The 19,012-nt window shown below is 42.2% G+C and overlaps 1 protein-coding gene across 1 annotated transcript in view; it reads right to left on the reverse strand.

Annotated features, from left to right (window-relative positions):
• Positions 1-18,579, reverse strand: part of LOC145395274 (uncharacterized) — a 181,590-nt gene extending 163,011 nt beyond the window's left edge. The window contains exons 1-2 of the mRNA XM_080268954.1: positions 18,495-18,579; positions 4,185-4,238 (exon numbers count right to left, since the gene is read on the reverse strand). Coding sequence (XP_080125080.1) covers positions 4,185-4,238; positions 18,495-18,579 — 139 coding nt within the window. The remainder of the gene's footprint in view (positions 1-4,184; positions 4,239-18,494) is intronic.
• Positions 18,580-19,012: the final 433 nt, after the last annotated feature.

Below are 19,012 nucleotides of genomic sequence, written 5' to 3' on the forward strand. Positions count from 1 at the left end.
ATTTTGTCGGGTTGACAGGTGTAAAAACTGAGTCTTTCAAGCATTAAAAACAACCAGATTATTTTTACCCCAGTCAGAGATACGAACCAAGTCAGACATTAGGTGTCCTATAGCCTCGTCCCTTGTTTGGTGAAGTAACTGCTGAGATAGACGTTGCGGGAACCAAATGGATAGGTGAAGGGTGGAGTCATCAGCATATGAGTGGATAGGGTTACATGTACAGCTCCGAAGGTCATTGATAAACAAAAGGAAGAGAGTTGGTGATAGGACAGAGCCCTGAGGAACACCACTGTTGACAGATCTAGGAGAAGAACGATGGCGGTCTACAACAGCAGCTATAGAACGACCAGAAAGGAAGCTAGAGATGAAGGTACAGATAGAAGGATAGAAACCGTAAGAGGAAAGTTTGGAAATTAAAGATTTATGCCAGACTCGATCGAAAGCCTTTGAGATGTCAAGTGCAATGGCAAAGCTTTCGCCAAAGTCCCGAAAGGAGGATGACCAGGAGTCTGAAAGGTAGGTGAGAAGATCGCCAGTGGAGCATCCCTGACGGAACCCATACTGACAATCAGAAAGAAGGTTGTGATAGGAGAGGTGCTTTAAAATTTTTCTATTAAGAATTGACTTGAAAACTTTTGAGATACAGGATGTTAAAGCAATTGGACGATAGTTAGAGGGTTGGGAATGGTCACTCTTCTTTGGGACTGGCTGAATGAGAGCAAACTTCCAGCAAGAAGGAAAGGCATGAGTTGATAGACAAAGGTGAAAGAGTTTGCCACGGCAGGGTGTAAGCACGGAAGCACAGTTCTTGAGAACAACAGGAGGGACTCCATCAGGCCCATATGCCTTGTTAGTATGGAGGCCAGTGATGGCAGAAAATATGTCAGCTGAAGAAATTTTAATGTCACCCATGAGGAAGTAAGAGGGGGGAAGTGATGGAGGAACAGCACTGGAATCGTCTAAGGTGGAATTGGAGGAGAAAGTCTGCGCAAAGAGATCTGCTTTATCTGTAGAAGAAATAGCTACAGAGTCATCAGAGTAGAAAAGAGGAGGGAAGGATGATGAGGTAAAGTTGTTACGAGTAGAAAGGTTTTTGGCAAGTTGCCGGAAGGAGCGAGAAGAGGGTAGTTTTGATGAGTATTGTACGAAAAAACAGAATTCCGGCATACTGAAGAAGGGACCCTATTATGCTGACACCAATATTTGGCCAAATCATGAGCCGTAATCACTTTCAGCAAATTCTAAGTCGCCTCCACTTTTACGATGCTGATGATCCTGCAAATGCAAATGACACAGATAAGATGAGGCGAATTAGGTTGGTTTTTGATCACCTAAGGGAAAACATTCCGTTCCTCATTTTATCCCTATAGAGACCTTGTCATAGACGAGAGTCTCGTGTTGTGGAGAGGCAATATTTCATTTCAATATTACATACCCAGCAAAAGACACCGTTTTGGGTTCAAGATCTTTGTTATGTGTGACTGTAGGACTGGTTATGTGAAAGACATTGTCTTGTACACAGGTGCATAGACATACATAATAGAAGATCGAAGTATTGGACTGTCTGGAGCAGTGGTAAAGACAATGATAGAAGACTACCTTCCTCGTGGTCACGTCCTTTACCTGGACAACTGGTACACTAGCCCTCTTCTCGCTCGTTATCTACACAGGCATGACAAGGGAATCTGTGGTACCATCAAGGTGAACTGGCATCACATGGTCAAGGTGGGGTGGAAACTTGACAGAAATGAGGTTGTCTTCTTCCATGCGAACAATATACTAGCAACAGTGTGGAACCACAATAGAGAAGTCAGCCTCTTGTCCACGGTTCACCGCCCCTTGATGCACCATGCAGAGTCCGTGGATTACCGGAGCGAGAACAGGCGCCACATTTGGAAACCTGGGTGTGTCCTCGATTACAACATCAACATGCGCCTGGTGGACCAGTCAGACTCCATGATATCCACGGTCGAGTGTGCCAGGACCATGATGAAGTGGTACAAGAAGCTCTTCTTTTACCTGCTAGATATAACTGCCCTGAATGGCCACCACCTGCACACCATGACAACTGGAGTTCAGGAAACCTTTGAAGAGTTTGTGGGGGAGCTTACACGTGAGATTTTTGCCCGGTATGCGGTTGAAATGCCCCAACACAGGACACGCACTGCCACTACCACCCAAACTCCCCTGAGAATATCTGCCCGCCATTTCCCCACTCCTATACTGTACCTCCCTAGCCAAATAGACCTAGGCCCCAATGCAGGTGTCATGTGTGTAGCAATTCCCGGGTGAGACGCACTACTCAGAGAAAAGACACCCGCTACCAGTGCATTGAGTGTGACATGGGTCTCTGCATTCACCATTGTTTTAGTGAGTATCACACCTTGATGGACTTCTGATATGGTGTGAATACGATATGACGCTGATACTCAGAAAGAAATGCGACAAACAGACGCTCAGTGTAATTATAAGGCCCGTAGATCTGTAAATAGTAGTATGGAAGTGGAAACGGGTGTATTATAAGTGGAAGAATCTGTAAGGGCATAAATATTTTCTGAGTGGAAACCTTCCCAGCAAGTGTATGTAGATGCGCTATTCAGACGCTCAGTGGAATAAATAAGGCCCGTAAATATGTAAATATTAGTATGAAAATTGCAAACGGGTGTAATACAAGTTGGAAGTTTTGTCAGTGCTGAATTTTATTCTAAGTCAAAATATTCCTAGCAAGTGTATATAGATGCAATTTCCTGACGCTCAGTGGAATAAATAAGGCCCGTAAATATGTAAATAGGAGTATACAAGTGGAAACGGGTGTAATATAAGTGGAAAATTAGTATGTAAGTGTATGAATATTATCTTAGTTGAAATATTCATTGCAAGAGTATTTTGGTGCGATATTCTGACACTCAGTGGAATAAATAAGGCCCGTAAATATGTAGAGTGTAGTGTTGGGTGGAAACGGGTGTAATGTAAGTGGGGAAGTATACTGGGAGTGAAGAAATAAAGTAGAAGTTGAAACACCAGTGTTAGAGAGTGTGCATGCTACATGAATATGCTCTAGCATTTCGCTAAATCCCCTCGTAATGAATGTAAATAATTGAAAACAGTTACAGTAGTGGAGGAAAGGTTCAATGTAAAGAAAACAATACTATGAATGTGATAAAACAATATGGTATGTTGAGATACGAGTCATCGCGAGTGCGCTGAGTAAGAAGATGTGCGTTATAGTTATGCTACATGTCATCTTAATGAATGAAAACAGCCGAAAACATTTACATACAGTAAAAAATGGTAAAAATGGAAACAGTATTATACAAGTAGAAAAAATGATATGGTGACTGAAACAAGACACTTAGCATGTAGCGTGTTACCACTCTGTGCTCGCACGAAGATACTATGCTTATTTCTCATATATATGTCACTGAAAACCATTATGTTCTTATTGTTATTGTTTATTAGTTCAAATTCAGTAAATATAGTGGTGTTCTTTGTGGTTTCTTCCAAAATTACCTACCATAGAAAACGTGAGCGCCTCACACGTCAGTGACAGAATACGATACCTTGCGCGGAGGACCTCACCTGTTCCGACCACTTATGGACCACGGTAAGCCCTTTCTAGGTGATTTTCCTTTGTTTCTCAACAAAAGCGGAGGTTTTAGCCAACAAAAATGTTCCAAAATAGCTCGGGATTGGGGGGTGTCAGAGGTGCGAAATATCCCGGGGCATGACGGGTTAATTGAGAAAAATGGGAACTATGGAGGAGCGTTTACAGAGCTCCAGCAGAATCACAACTATGCTGTACTGTACAGTACTTACTTATTACCTCAATTATGGGATATAGGAGTTATTATCCATATGACCGCTCTTGTTTACACTTATCATTGCAGCCCTAGTATAAAATGTTCTCTTACCATTACAACCCTAATAAGTTCTCATTCATAATTACATCCCTGCTATATAATGTTCACTTATCATAACAATCCTTCCATATGCTTTACACTCACCATTACAGTACTTCTATATATTACTTATTATGACCCTGTTACACAGTAATCATTATCACAGCTCTGGTACACGGTATTCACTTCCATGACACCCCTGATATATGGTACTCACCATTACAGACCATCTATACGGTATGGCGTTCAATAACCATTACAGCCCTGGTATACGGCTTCACTCACCCGTGGCACAGAGGGCGTCGTCGTAGTCCACACCTTCACCTCCATCTGTCCTGTCTGACCACAAGAAGCAAACAATTAGACATCTTATTTTGCTTTTTGAAGGAGGTCAGAACGACAAACATTACTGAAGCTGAATATTTGTGATAGCAAGAGATAAGGAGAAATAAAATTCTTCTGAAGATAGATAATTTATGGCCACATCACTGTAAGAGGTCATCCCCAACCTGAATATAAGAGTTTGATGGTCCCATGTAACAACTAAAAAGTTATCAAGATTCCTAAAGTTTCGGTCTGTTTATCTACTACCAGACATCCTAATCCTGTAAGGGATGGCCTCAGACAGATCGCCTCCATTTCGTCCTATTCTCTGTCCTTTGGCTTCTCTCCCTCCAACTCACACCCCTCTCTCTTTTATCTCTACTACATCACCCCGTCACATCTATGGTCACCCTCTCTTCCTCTCCTTCTGCACCTCACTCACATGAACTTTTCTAGTTAGTTTCTCATTCTCCATCTTCTCCACATGGTCAAATCATCTGAAAGTATTTCTATTAACACTTCCAGTTACATCCACATAAACACCACAATGGTCTTTCCTCATCTATCTTTCTGTCTCTTCATGTAACTCCACATGTTCCCCTTAAATAAACTCATTTACTTTATACGGTCGGGCTTACCGCAAGAATAGGATGACGTCATTATCATATCTTCCCTACCGTTCAGTAACATTCCGCTTTGAGATGACCATTTGCGGTGAGTGGATTAAAACTAACTTTCATTCATCTGCTCAGTGTTATGTTATATCTTTGTTTCACTTCAATGAGACGACATTCTGAAAAACCCTATGGGAATTTTCTCGTACGGAAGTGGTTATTATAATACATACGCTGGTAGCATAATATATAGACACATTTGATTTGCCGTCTGTTACTCTAATTCACTCTGAATGAATACACAGCCACACTTAATTTGTTATATGTTAGTCTAATGTGACCTCAAGCGACAATCAGTAACACTTACTTTGTTATGACAGACTGATTTTCAATACAAGGAAGCTGTATGGAGAGGCTTAATTTGCCACACACTAGATGGACATTACAGCAAGATCTGTCATGCAAACTTACCTGTTATTAAGAGAAACTGGGAAGGATACTAAAAAATCACAGCAATGCTGCACCTGCTGTTTGATCAAATTCCGTTACCTCCACTGAAAATGCATCTGCATCAAATTCAAAAACTTCTTTCCATATTCATGCACATCCATGTACTGATACTGATACGGATAAGGCATTACTTTCTCTGAAATCTCCATTGCAGGAAATATCAATGTTCACCACCATCTTTGGCTCTCCTTTCCTTTCACTAATCCATCTGGTGAACAAGCCTTCACTTTTTCTATCCTTAATGACCTAGAGCAGCTTGTACAACACCCCACCCATATCCCTGACCGCCTTGGAGATTGCTGCAAGTCTTGACCTCTTCCTTACAACTAATCCTTCTGCATACACTGATAATCTTTTCTCTCCGCTGGGCTACTCTGATTATAACCTTATTACCTAAACCTGTCTTATCACTCTGGTACGGCCTGTGGACCCTCCAAACAAACGTCGTCTGCAGCACTTTGGAGCTGCAGATTGGGAGGCCCTCAGGGAGTACTTCTTAGATTTTTTATGGAATGATTATTGTTTCGATGGTTGGGAGCCATCTGAGTGTGCCTTGCGCATTACTGAGGTTATTCTCCCGGGCATGGAAGCATACATTCCTATCTTATATCCTTTGACTAATGCAAGAGAGCCTTGGTTTAATCACGCTTGTTCTAATCCTGTCCGCAACAAGTAGAAGGCCTATAAACTGTATCGGAGCCAACCCACTTCTGAATCACTTTTTTTTTTATGTTTCTGCCCGGAATCACTCTAAGTCTGTTCTTCGCTCTGTTAAAAATAATTTCATCCATACTAAATGCTCTCAACTCTCCAACTCGAATTCTTCCCGCTTCTTCTGGCACCTTGCCAGAAACTCTTCTAACAACTTTACCTCATCGTCCTTCCCTCTTTTCTGTTGTGATGGCTCTGTAGCTATTTCTTCTACTGATGAAGCAGATCTCTTCACTCAGACTTTCTCCTCCAATTCCGCCTTAGACGAATCCGGTGCTGTTCCTCCATCACTTCCCCCCTCTGACTTCCTCATGGCTGACATTAACATTTCTTCAGCCGATGTATTTTCTGCCCTCATTGGCCTCAGTACTAACAAGGCATATGGGCCTGATGGAGTCCCTCCAGTTGTCCTCAAGAGCTGTGCTTCTGTGCTTAAATCCTGCCTAAGTAAACTCTTTCGCCTTTGTCTTTCAACTTGTACCTTTCCTTCTTGATGGAAGTTTGCTCTCGTTCAGCCAGTCCCAAAGAAGGGTGACCATTCCCAACCCTCTAACTATCGTCCAATTGCTTTAACATCCTGTGTCTGAAAAGATTTCATGTCTATTCTTAACATAATAATTTTAAAGGATCTTTCTTATCACAACCTTCTTTCTGATCGTCAGTATGGGTTCCGTCAGGGATGCTCCACTGGCGATCTTCTCATCTACCTTGCAGACTCATGGTCATCCTCCTTTCGGGACTTTGGTGAAAGCTTTGCCATTGCACTTGACATCTTAAAGGCTTTCGATCGAGGCTGGCATAAATCTTTAATTTCCAACATGTCCTCTTACGGTTTCTATCCTTCTATCTGTGCCTTCATCTCTAGCTTCCTTTCTGGTTGTTCTATATCTGCTGTAGTAGACGTCCATCGTTCTTCTCCTAGATCTGTAAACAGTGGTGTTCCTCAGGGCTCTGTCCTATCACCAACTCTCTTTTTTCTTTCATCAATGATGTTCTAAGCTGTACATCTGATCCTATCCACTCGTACGCTGATGATTCCACCCTTAACCTTTCCTTTCGGTTTCCGCAACGTCCATCTTAGCAGTTACTTCAACAAACAAGGGATAAGGCTATGGCACACCTAATGTCTGACTTGGCTCGTATCTCTGACTGAGGTAAAGACAATCTTGTTTTTAATGCATCAAAGACCCAGTTCTTACACCCATCAACCCATCAAAATCTTCCACAGGAGTACCCACTAATGTTTAATAATATCCAGCTTATTCCTGCATCATCCTTGAACATGCTTGGGGATTCTTTCACACGGGACTTATCTCGGAAAGATCACATTGCATCTCTTGTATAATCTGTTTCCAGGAGATTAGGTGTGCTAAGCCGACTCCGTGCCTTCTTTTCCCCTGCACAGTTGTCGACTTTATACACGGGTTTTATTTGCCCTTGTTTAGAGTACAACTCTAATGTATGGGAAGGCTCCCCACATACAGCTCTTCTCAATAGGGTGGAGTCAAAGGCTATTCATCTCATCAGCTCTCCTCCTCTTACTAGCTCCCTTCAACCTCTGTCTCTTTGCCGCACTGTTGCCTCTTTATCTCTTTTCTATCGCTACTTCAATGGTCACTGCTTTGAAATGTCTGCTTGCATCCATCCACTTCTACGACGGGAACGTAACACTCGTCTAGCGACAAACTCTCATCCCTTTTCTGTCTAATGCAGACCGTTACTCCCAGTCCTTCAGTTATCAACAGGTCAAATCTGGAACTATCTTCCTCTGTCTGTATTTCCCACTTCCTATGATCTCAAGTCTTTCAAAAGCAGTTTGTCCAGGAATCTCGAAATGAACGGATCTTGACTTTGGCTCTCTTCTGTATAGTTTTTGTTTTTTTTTCTTGGAAGGAACTTTTGAGGCCTAAGCCTTTGGTTTTTTCTCCCTCGCATAAAAAAAAAAAAAAATCCCCAAATGTTTTTCTCACTCTGAACTTAATCCTCATCAGTTCAGTTGACCTGATATATCAGCCTGAAAGTCGAATAATTTCTTCCCAGACCCACGGAAAAAACACTATATGAACCAGTTTTAATCGAAATTAGATCATGCTTTCATGAGACTACTAACACACCAATATACATTTCTTTCTCGTATTCTTTAATAACAGCATAAACGTAATGTGATATAACCTCTCTTGTTCTAATGGTGCCCACAATAAGTAGGTGGGTTTTAAAGAGTACCGTCGCTGATCTACCGCTGAATGATGCACTCCTCACGTTTGTTCCTGGAACTACGCTAAAACCGGTTTTCGTCTTGCAAAAAATAATTTCATCCACTCGTAATGTACTGAACTAAGTCAAAGTCTTGTCACTTCCTCTGGCCCTTTGTCACGAAGCCCTTCTGATAACATTATCCTTTCCTCCTTTACTTTTTTTTTTTAAATTCCGCCCTGATGGCTTTGCAGCTAATTCTTCTAGCGCAAGGCAGAATTCTTTGCTGTAACTCATATATATATATATATATATATATATATATATATATATATATATATATATATATATATGTAATCTAGACAATCTCGGTACCACCACGCCATCTGCTACCCTTTCCCAAGCTGTTACTGAGATTTCTCCCTAAAATGTTCTTTCAGACCGTGTACAAGAGTAAAGTTGACCAAACTGAATGCAAAATTATCGTGATGTAAGTCTGTCCAGTGTTGCTGGAAATGTATGTACAAGATTTATTATAAGGCAAGGAATAAATCAGAGGGACCGGTGCGTGACGAAAAGGGTGGCTGTAGGAATTACGGGGATGTGTGGATCAGTAGTATATGAGATGGACAGTACAGACAGTGCAGAAAGCTGGTGAAAAGGAATGTAAGGTAATTGTAGCAGTATGGATGTCGAATACACTCGAAAAAATGGGGGGAGGGGACAAGGAAAGTTCTGTGTGTGTATGGTGTGGAAGAAAAACTGTTGAATGTTGGTAAGAAAAATTATGATGGTATTGAAGAGTAAGAGTAAGTACTGACCTAACATTAGTGTTAGTGTGAAGCATGGATCATGATGTCCCAATTGCTGTTCAGTATAAAGAATGATATGAATATGAGAACGATATTTAAAAATTGAGTTATGGAGAGAAGGATGGATATGGTAATGAATGTTAAAGGGTTTGGCATCTCAAATCTGAAGTACCCTAAGCAGATGATGTGTTATTTTCCAGTAACGAGTAAGGGCTTTGTAGACTGATTCAAAGGCGTGTGCATGTCTGTGAACGTCGTGTTTTAAAAGTTTATGTAGATAAGAACAAGGAAATGGTCATTTATCTGTAGGTGAATCACAACGTAGGATGATCGTGAACGGTGAGAAATGCAAATTGAGGCTGTATACGGCCTAGGCACAGTGACAGATGAGAGGTGCAGTTGAAGTGGAGAGTAGAGTAGTACAGGGAAGGAAGGTAGCTGGTGTTATGAAGGCCTTGATATGAAACAGGTTTGAGTGTGGTGGCTGCGAAAGGCTTGCGTGGTGGAGCTTTAGTGCCCACAGCAACATATAGGTGTGAAATGGTGTGTTTCGGTGTGGCATGAAAATTAAACGTCAGGAGTAAGAACAGTGGTAAATGAGGTTAATAAGGAATGTGTGTGTAGTGAGGTGAGTGGTTAAGATGAAGAACAATTGCGTTCTTGAAATATTTGCAGGATGAGAGTCTGTGGACATCATAGTTGAGAAGTGTGTGCCTTGATTACACGGTCATATGGAAGAAATGGGTGTTAATAAGATGGTAAAGACGTTATTACTAGTGAGGGAACGCAGCGAGCGATGCGAGCAAGCATAGCTAAGCGATATTTACCTTACATTCAGCTGATAAATGAGCGGCGCGACACGACCCAGCCCGGCCTGACACGACATGGCCCGACAGAGATGGTTTTCAGAGACTATTAACTTTTCTACTATGTGAGATAGGAAAGAGATTCTTTCAGCAAATAGTAGATACATTCATTAAATTCTGTTTTTAGCTAAATATTTACTTATAGGCCAATAACAAAGAAACCCATGGGAATCCAAACTTTCCAAGGAAATATACCGACGGTTTCATTTGATATGCCCCAGAATGAAAAATCGGTTTAAAAAAGATCTCCTGTTTTGTCATTGTTTCCTTGCACGAATTATAACAAGTAGATATTGGATAATGCACTCACAATTTTACATAGACTTTTTTTTTTCTGTTTATGGGGTGAAATTAGCAAGGGTGTGTGTAAGTGAGAGATAGCGCAGGAAAATAAAAGTCTTATTTTTTATTTTTTTTTATGCGAGGAAGAAGGAACCAAAGGCCATGAGCCCGCAGTAATAGTTCCCTCCAAGAGAAAAACAAAATACAATAGAGAGCCAAATTCAAGATCCGATCATTTTGAGATGCCTGGACACACTGCGTTCGAAAGACTGGAGATCATAGGCAGCAGGAAATACAGACAGAGGGAGACAGTTCCAGAGCTGACCTGTTGCATAAATGAAAGACTGGGAGTAGCGCTTAACTCTTGCATTAGAGAGTTGGACAGAAAAGGGATGAGAGTTTGCTGCCAGATGGGTGCTACGCGCCCGTCGTAGAGGTGGAGGAATGCAAGCAGACAGTTCAGAGGATCAGTGACCATTAAAGTAGCGATAGAAAAGAGATAAAGATGCAACAGTGCCGCGAAGAGACAGAGGTTGAAGGGAGTCAGTAAGAGGAGGAGAGTTAATGAGACGAAAAGCCTTTGACTCCATCCTATTGAGAAGAGCTGTATGTGGGGAGCCTCCCCACACATGACAGTTGTACTCCACACAGGGGCGGATAAAACCCCTGTATAGAGTCAACAATTGTGCAGGGGTAAAGAAAGAGCGGAGTCGGCTTAGCACACCCAATCTCTTGGAAGCAGATTTTACAAGAGATATAATATGATCTTCCCAAGATAAGTCCCGAGTAAATGAAACCCCAAGCATGTTTAAGGATGATGGAGGATTAAGCTGAATATTATTAAACATTAGTGGGTATACCTGTGGAAGATTTTGTCGGGTTGATAGGTGTAAGAACTGAGTCTTAGATGCATTAAAGACAACCATATTATTTTTACCCCAGTCAGAGATACGAGCCAAGTCAGAAATTAGGTGTGCCATAGCCTCATCCCTTGTTTCTTGAAGTAACTGTTGAGATGGGCGTTGCGGGAACCGAATGGAAAGGTAAAGGGTGGAGTCATCAGCGTATGAGTGGATAGGGTTAGATGTACAGCTTAGAAGATCATTGATGAATAAAAGGAAGAGAGTTGGTGATAGGACAGAGCCCTGAGGAAAACCACTGTTGATAGATCTAGGAGAAGAACGATGGCCGTCTACAACAGCGGCAATAGAACGACCAGAAAGGAAGCTAGCGATGAAGGCACAGATAGAAGGATAGAAACCGTAAGAGGGCAGTTTGGAAATTAAAGATTTATGCCAGACTCGATCGAAAGCCTTTGAGATGTCAAGTGCAATGGCAAAGCTTTCGCCAAAGTCCCGAAAGGAGGATGACCAGGAATCTGAAAGATAGGTGAGATGATCGCCAGTGGAGCGTCCCTGACGGAACCCATACTGACGATCGGAAAGAAGGTTGTGATAGGAAAGATGCCTTAAAATTTTTCTATTTAGAATTGACTCGAAAACTTTTGAAATACAGGACGTTAAAGCAATTGGACGATAGTTGGAGGGTTGGGAGTGGTCACCCTTCTTTGGGACTGGCTGAATGAGAGCAAACTTCCAGCAAGAAGGAAAGGTACAAGTTGACAGACAAAGGCGAAAGAGTTTGCCTAGGCAGGGTGTAAGCACAGAAGCACAGTTCTTGAGAACAACAGGAGGGACCCCATCAGGCCCATATGCCTTGTTAGTACTGAGGCCAGTGATGGCAGAAAATACATCAACTGAAGAAATTTTAATGACAGCCATGAGGAAGTCAGAGGGGGGAAGTGATGGAGGAACAGCACCGGAATCGTCTAAGGTGGAATTGGAGGAGAAAGTCTATGCAAAGAGATCTGCTTTATCAGTAGAAGAAATAGCTACAGAACCATCAGAGTAGAAAAGAGGAGGGAAGGATGATGAGGTAAAGTTGTTAGAAAGATTTTGGCAAGGTGCCAGAAGGAGCGGGAAGAATTCGAGTTGGAGAGTTGAGAGCATTTAGTATGGATGAAATTATTTTTAGTAGAGCGAAGAACAGACTTAGCACGATTCTGGGCAGAAACGTAAAGATGATGTGATTCAGGGGTGTGTTGGCTCCGGTACCTTTTGTAGGCCTTCTCCTTGTTGCGGACAGCATTATAACAAGCGTGATTAAACCAAGGCTATCTTGCGTTAGTCAAAGGATATGAGAAAGGAATGTATGCTTCCATGCCCGTTAGAATAACCTCCGTAGTGCACAAGGCACACTCAGATGGCTCACGGCCATGGAAGCAATAATCATTCCAGGGAAAATCAAAGAAGTACTGCCTGAGGGCCTCCCAGTCTGCGGCTCCAAAGTGCCACAGACGACGTTTCCCTGGAGGGTCCACAGGCCATACCGGAGTGATAGGACAGGTTAAGGTAATAAGGTTGTGATCGAAGGAGCCCAACAGAGAGAAAAGATTAACAGAGTAAGCAGAAGGATTAGTTGTGAGGAAGAGGTCAAGTATGTTGGAGCTCTCTCCAAGGCGGTCAGGGATACGGGTAGGGTGCTGTACAAGCTGCTCTAGGTCATTAAGGATAGAAAAGATGTAGGCTTGTTCACCAGGTGGATCCGTGAAAGGAGAGGAGAGCCAAAGGTGGTGGTGAACATTGAAATCTCCTAGAATGGAGATTTCAGAGAAAGGAGAAATGGACAGAATGTGTTCCATCGTAGAAGTAAGATAGTCGAAGAATTTTTGATAGTAGAATTAGAGGATAAGCAAACAGCACAGATATATTTAGTCAGAGAATGACAGGAAAGCCGAAGCCAGAGTGTGGAGAATTCAGAAGAATCAAGTTCAGGAACACGAGAGCAAGATAAGTCGTTGCGTATGTATACACAACAGCCACCTTTGGCTTTGAAATGAGTATAGAGAAAGTAGGAGGATACAGAAAAGGGTTTGCTGTCAGTTGCCTCAGACAGCTGAGTCTCCGTTAGAAAAAGAAGGTGAGGTCTAGAGGAGGAGAGGTGGTGCTCAACAGAGCAAAAGTTAGATGAAAGGCCGCGAATGTTGCAGAAATGAAGAAGAAGAGAGTCAGACAGTGGTTCCAGGCACCTCGAGTCGTCACCGGGAGAGGGGCAGATGGCGGAATTATTAGCTCAATTATTCTTCTATTATTGTCCAGCTACCTCACAAGATATGTTGCAAGTTTACACCAAGATAATTATGATGATAGGTATATGTAGACACACTCGCTCGCTCGTCACGCGCTCACAATGCGCACTTTAGTGGTATAAATGAAGATCGGTGGAGGCATTGCAGGTCAAGCAGATGAACAGATATGGTAATTGGGTGTGTGAGAATGGCAGGTATGGATGCTGATGAGCTTAGGGAACTGACAGGAAAATGAACTGTTTACTACCTGTTTATAGCTCGATTCCTTAATTGCGGAAGGGGTGGCCACAAATAAATCGCCTCCATGTTATGCTCCCTCTCTCTTATACCTCTTCAAAACTTTCCTCCATTTCATCCTCGATCTTCACCTCTCCTCTCCCTTACTCTCTGAATCAGTCCTTCATTCTTCATTCTCTCTGCATGAACAAATCATCTCAGACTATTTGTGATGCTTTCTAACACTTCCACACGAACACCACACCGCTCCTTCATTTTTCTCCCTCTCCCTCCATGTATTTCCATATGCTTCTCTCATACAACTGATTTCCATTGCTCTCCCTCATGACTTGTGTTCTTCCAACAAGTTCCAAGCTTCACTTCCAAACGTAAGAGTAGGGATTGAAATACTGTCATGCAGCGACATTTTTTTACTTTCATACTACTCTGTTTGTAACCACTGCTCTCACTGGACCTGCAACCTTTCTTCACTGTTATATTTTGTTATGCACTTTATCCTGCAAACTTCCATCCTGGTTCATCACATTACCAATAAATTTGACGACACCCAAATTACCGTCCGGCAGTATTATGCACGCCTAGACTTCATTCTTCGCAAAGACAAAACCTGTAATCTTAGTTACATTAACTTTTAGACTCCATTTCTTACATACATTTCTTAACCCATTCACCAAGTCTTGAAATGCTCACCCACCTTTTCCTCACAATGAACTATAAGGTAATTACAGTGCAAGCATTTCCAAAGCTTACCATCAAAAACCAAGAACATTCAAAACCAGTAAAGTAAGCTTTGTGAGCCCGTGACGAGCGAGGGAGCGATTGTATATATGCCTATCACCATAAGGCACACTCTGGGACAAAGGGACCACTTAACCTTGTCGAAGTGTAGCGGCCCCAACAATTGGATTAACTGTCCGGAATCTGTCCAGAGATTCTGTTATATGGAGGACAATAGTTATCCAGGAGCATCTAATTGGTGGTCCTGCAGAGCTGGGATAGGCCTAGCAAGCCATCAGCTCTTATAATATTGCCCAAGATACGTATGCCGAGCCTCGGAACCCGCGGATTAACCAGTTGACCACCTCTAAGACTGCAGTACGAGTACACTTGTCTTTCCCTTTTCCTTTGTGCAGGAGATCTGATTTCAACTACTCTGGACCTCTGCCTTCCACCAAGGACAATCCGGACATCTTCCATATCCATTAATTCACTGTTTCCCCTCTAGCTTATTGCAACATTTCGCCACTTACTCGTACACCATCAAGTCTTGGTGCTTTCCCCGATTTTGACTTTCTTCTATGCCTCATACACTTGCATCATACTAGTTACTTCCTCCATTCTTCCCTCTTACTTCTCTTGGCCATTCCCAGCCATTCATACTTACACTGCTTTCGTTCTCCATATTAAACAGCTCCTTAAATGCTATCTTCAAATGATCATTTTTTATCTCTTCTTCACCACAATTCTGTCATTTTTAATTTTCACCCGTCCACCACTTCCCTTACCACCCTGTCTTGTTTCCTTAACCTCCGTCCAAAAATTTTCTCACATTCCCTTCATTTTACACTCAAATTTCTCCCAAGCTCTTCTATTTTTTTTTTTTTTTACTCTCTCTCTCTCTCTTTCTCTCTCTCTCTCCTCTTCTCAACAGATGTCTTTTTTCCTGTCTTCATATCCTTCATTTCTCTGCTGCCCCATCGATTAATTATGTTTATTTTGTTTTCTTTTTCACAGCTCGTTTCGCCTATGTAACCCACTATTCAGTTTCTTTCGCCTCACTACTTCTTCTCTTCACCCCACTCACTACCTCACATGCCACACAGATATCTTTTGTAATTATATCTTACACCTTCTCCATCTCTTCCAAACCATATATTCCCACTACAGATGAGCATATGGTGAGTGTTCGGCACACCTGTTTTTATTCAATGGTTTGATAGTCATCGGACTGACTCTGGCCGATAAGTAATTTGAAGTGTTTTGGTGTGGAAAGTTATGGCTGTGAGGTGGAGTCAGGATTCAGAGGCCTTAAATGGTGCGTGGATGAGAGTGTGGCCCACTTAGCTGGGCATGGTGTTGATTAGTTCTCCCTCTGACAGTTTTTTTATTTTTCTTTACTTTTCAAGCTCTCTGAACCTTACGTCTCCCCATCCTTGTGTGGCAAAACGGGGATGTGGATGACGATGATATCATTATGGAAAATTCCTGTCAGTGAAATATCCTTCGCCGGTAGGGATTTGCTACCTTATACTGTGGGACACAAAGTAGCTGCACTAACCATCACACCTGCTAACCAACAGACCACAAATGTTTGTAAAATAAATACTGTACCCACTGCTACACACAAGAATATGACTAAAAAAAATTTACTTAGTGTTAAGTCTAACAAGAATACGCTAAAAATATATATAAGTCGGGCAGGCTGTTCGAAGATTTTTCATGGCAATCAAGGAAAGACTGGGAATAGGAAGGAATATTTTTTTTTTTTATAATAATAACTTCATCAAGAATATGCGACAGCCCTAAAGTCAGAACACATCCAATGAATGTGTCCCTAAAGTCAGAACACATCCAATGAATGTATCCCTAAAGTCAGAACACATCCAATAAATGTGTCCCTAAAGTCAGAACACATCCAATGAATGTGTCCCTAAAGTCAGAACACATCCAACGAATGTGTTCCTAAAGTTAGAACACATCAAATGAATGTGTCCCTAAAGTCAGAACACATCAAATGAATGTGTCCCTAAAGTCAGAACACATCCAATGAATGTGTCCCTAAAGTTAGAACACATCCAATGAATGTGTCCCTAAAGTTAGAACACATCCAATGAATGTGTCCCTAAAGATAGAACACATCCAATGAATGTGTCCCTAAAGTTAGATTGCTGTACATTCAGTGAATGTGTCCTCCTTGTTCCAACTTGTAGATTGGAAACGTGGATTATAACAAATTCCATGGAACGTAGATCTAGGAGTAAGAAAAAGAAAGGATTATGTTAAGTTCTGAATGGAGGGATAATACAGAGCTTCTTGGATAAGGGAGCACACGAATGTAGAGGATTAAAAATGGATGAATGAATGTGAGGTCACGATATACGTAGAGCAGATAATAGATGGAGAAACAGGGTAAGCAAGTGGCAACCAAAGGATGGAGTGAAAGGATGAGACGAAGCAAAAAATGGGGCAGTTACATTCGGAGATTTGCAGGGATTGTATTGATCAGGATAACAGCCAACTGGTCAGAGAGAAAACCAAGAGTGGTCCTCGTCTTGTAGTGGACTAACTTAATCTGATGATTATGATGATTTATGGACGATATGATATGATATATGATATATGATATGAGATATGAGATATGATATGTGATATGATACGGCTTGGTATGCTATTTTAAATATGATATGATATATGATATGTTATATATGTGATACAATATAGATATGATGATGATGATGATGATGATGGTGATGATTATTACTGTATAATAATGAACGGTTTAAGAAATTCCTGAGGACACATTCGGGGTCCGTGGAATTATTATCTTATTAATGTAAGATGTTTATGTGTCTTCTAACCGCCGAGGTTGCCAGGTAGCGGGTATTAACAACCTTGGTTGTATACCAGTAGCCTGCTGCCTCAGCCACCTCTACATAATGGGCACGCATCGCCATGAATCGTGTTGCTAACCAGGACCCAGCCAGCAATCAGAGGGCTCCCATCAGGTCTAAAGAGATGTTAAACACTCCTGCCTCAGCCAACCTCACGTTACATGGCAGCGTAGACACACACAAACAAGTTCTGCACGTTACTAGTCCTGCCAATATTACTTGAAACGACGACTCAGCTGAGCAGCACACACAAACCTAGTCCGGCCATGCCTATTACTGTTGTAACTTTCATTACCTTTCTCTATGACTCAGCTGGACACTCCTCGTCATCACTGCCAGTCTCGCTTGTACCACCTTCGACCAGACCGGCACACCTATGCTCGAGCGTGCAGCTTTGCTATGAACGCCAGATTATTCAAGGTAGAGAGGTGGCCTGCAGTCCTACCGGACCCAGTTTCAAATCCCGGCTGGGGCAGGGAACAGTTTAAGGGTTTGAATTTCATATAATCAGACTTTACCGATCTATCAGAAGACCCGCCGAGATGTCGTAAAAATACCCCCACTAACACAAATACACCAGTCCTGTATGAGACAGCCCTAGCATGTATTCAATATGGACGGTGGGTGTTAGCCCCGAAGTGGTGACATGTAGAGGTGTATGGTATGTAGGAGCACTACTGGGCCTTGACAGCAGGCTGTGAAGCCTATGCCCAGAGTCGGTCACATGAAAAAAAAAAAAAAAAAAGCTGTGTATTTCTGAGAATTCCATAATGAGAACTGTCATAATACTTCCAATTAGTGTCTCAGTTTAATATCACGTTGACATTTGATTGCCGTCGGCGAACTCAGCAGTGTTCATTCTCAATGGTATTTTACGGTATTAGTTAAGATATCCGACTACAGATAGAGGGATAGTTTTAATAAATGATTAGATAATATTTGAACATGACTATTTTACCCTTGGAAATCGCTAAACCGATGTCCGCCTGAGTGATGTTAAATCTCATTAGATCAATACAAGTGTGTGTGTGTGTGTGTGTGTGTGTGTGTGTGTGTGTGTGTGTGTGTGTGTGTGTGTGTGTGTGTGTGTGTGTGTGGGTGTGTGTGTGTGTGTGTGTGTGTGGGTGTGTGTGTGTGTGTGTGTGTGTGTGTGTGTGTGTGTGTGTGTGTGTGTGTGTGTGTGTGTGTGTGTGTGGGTGTGGGTGTGCGTGTTTGTGTGTGTGTGTGTGTGTGTGTGTGTGTGTGTGTGTGTGTGTGTGTGTGTGTGTGTGTGTGTGTGTTACTTACTGTGGTTCTTCACGTGGGCGTCGGGGTCCTCAGACACAAGGGTTACTGTGTCTCTGCTCTCCTTGTCACAGCTTCCGTAACTCATGTCTTATGTGAGTTAGGTCCGTCCACTGGCCTTTGTCTCTTACGGTGCATAAACCACAGATCCTACTGCCGATCAGCAAAAACAAGCACGATTGTATCTATGAACTTTGCCTTATATTTTCACCTAACGTTTACTGATTACTTCATCTATATGAGTGAATTGCGGAAGTGAGTTAAAATGTCCATATAATGCTCAGTGGTCAACGCACATAGCTGCCGTGCTTCAGTGGGTTAAAGCACTTTAAAGGGGTGAGACCTTAACACTGCTCACATAGTACCACTCAAGGATGAGCAGTGCTGGTCACTCTCGCCATAAATGTCGGGCCTGAGTAGCCTAGACCTCGAGACGAACGTTTGTGATGAGGCAAAGAACAGAATGACAGAAAAATAGAATTTGACTCGAGGTTTACAGTGCAGCTAACGTTCAACGGCCA

This window comes from Coenobita brevimanus, chromosome 30 (genome assembly GCF_032717465.1).
Source record: "Coenobita brevimanus isolate Jiangsu-jjx chromosome 30, ASM3271746v2, whole genome shotgun sequence".
Classification (NCBI taxonomy): Eukaryota; Metazoa; Arthropoda; class Malacostraca; order Decapoda; family Coenobitidae; genus Coenobita; species Coenobita brevimanus.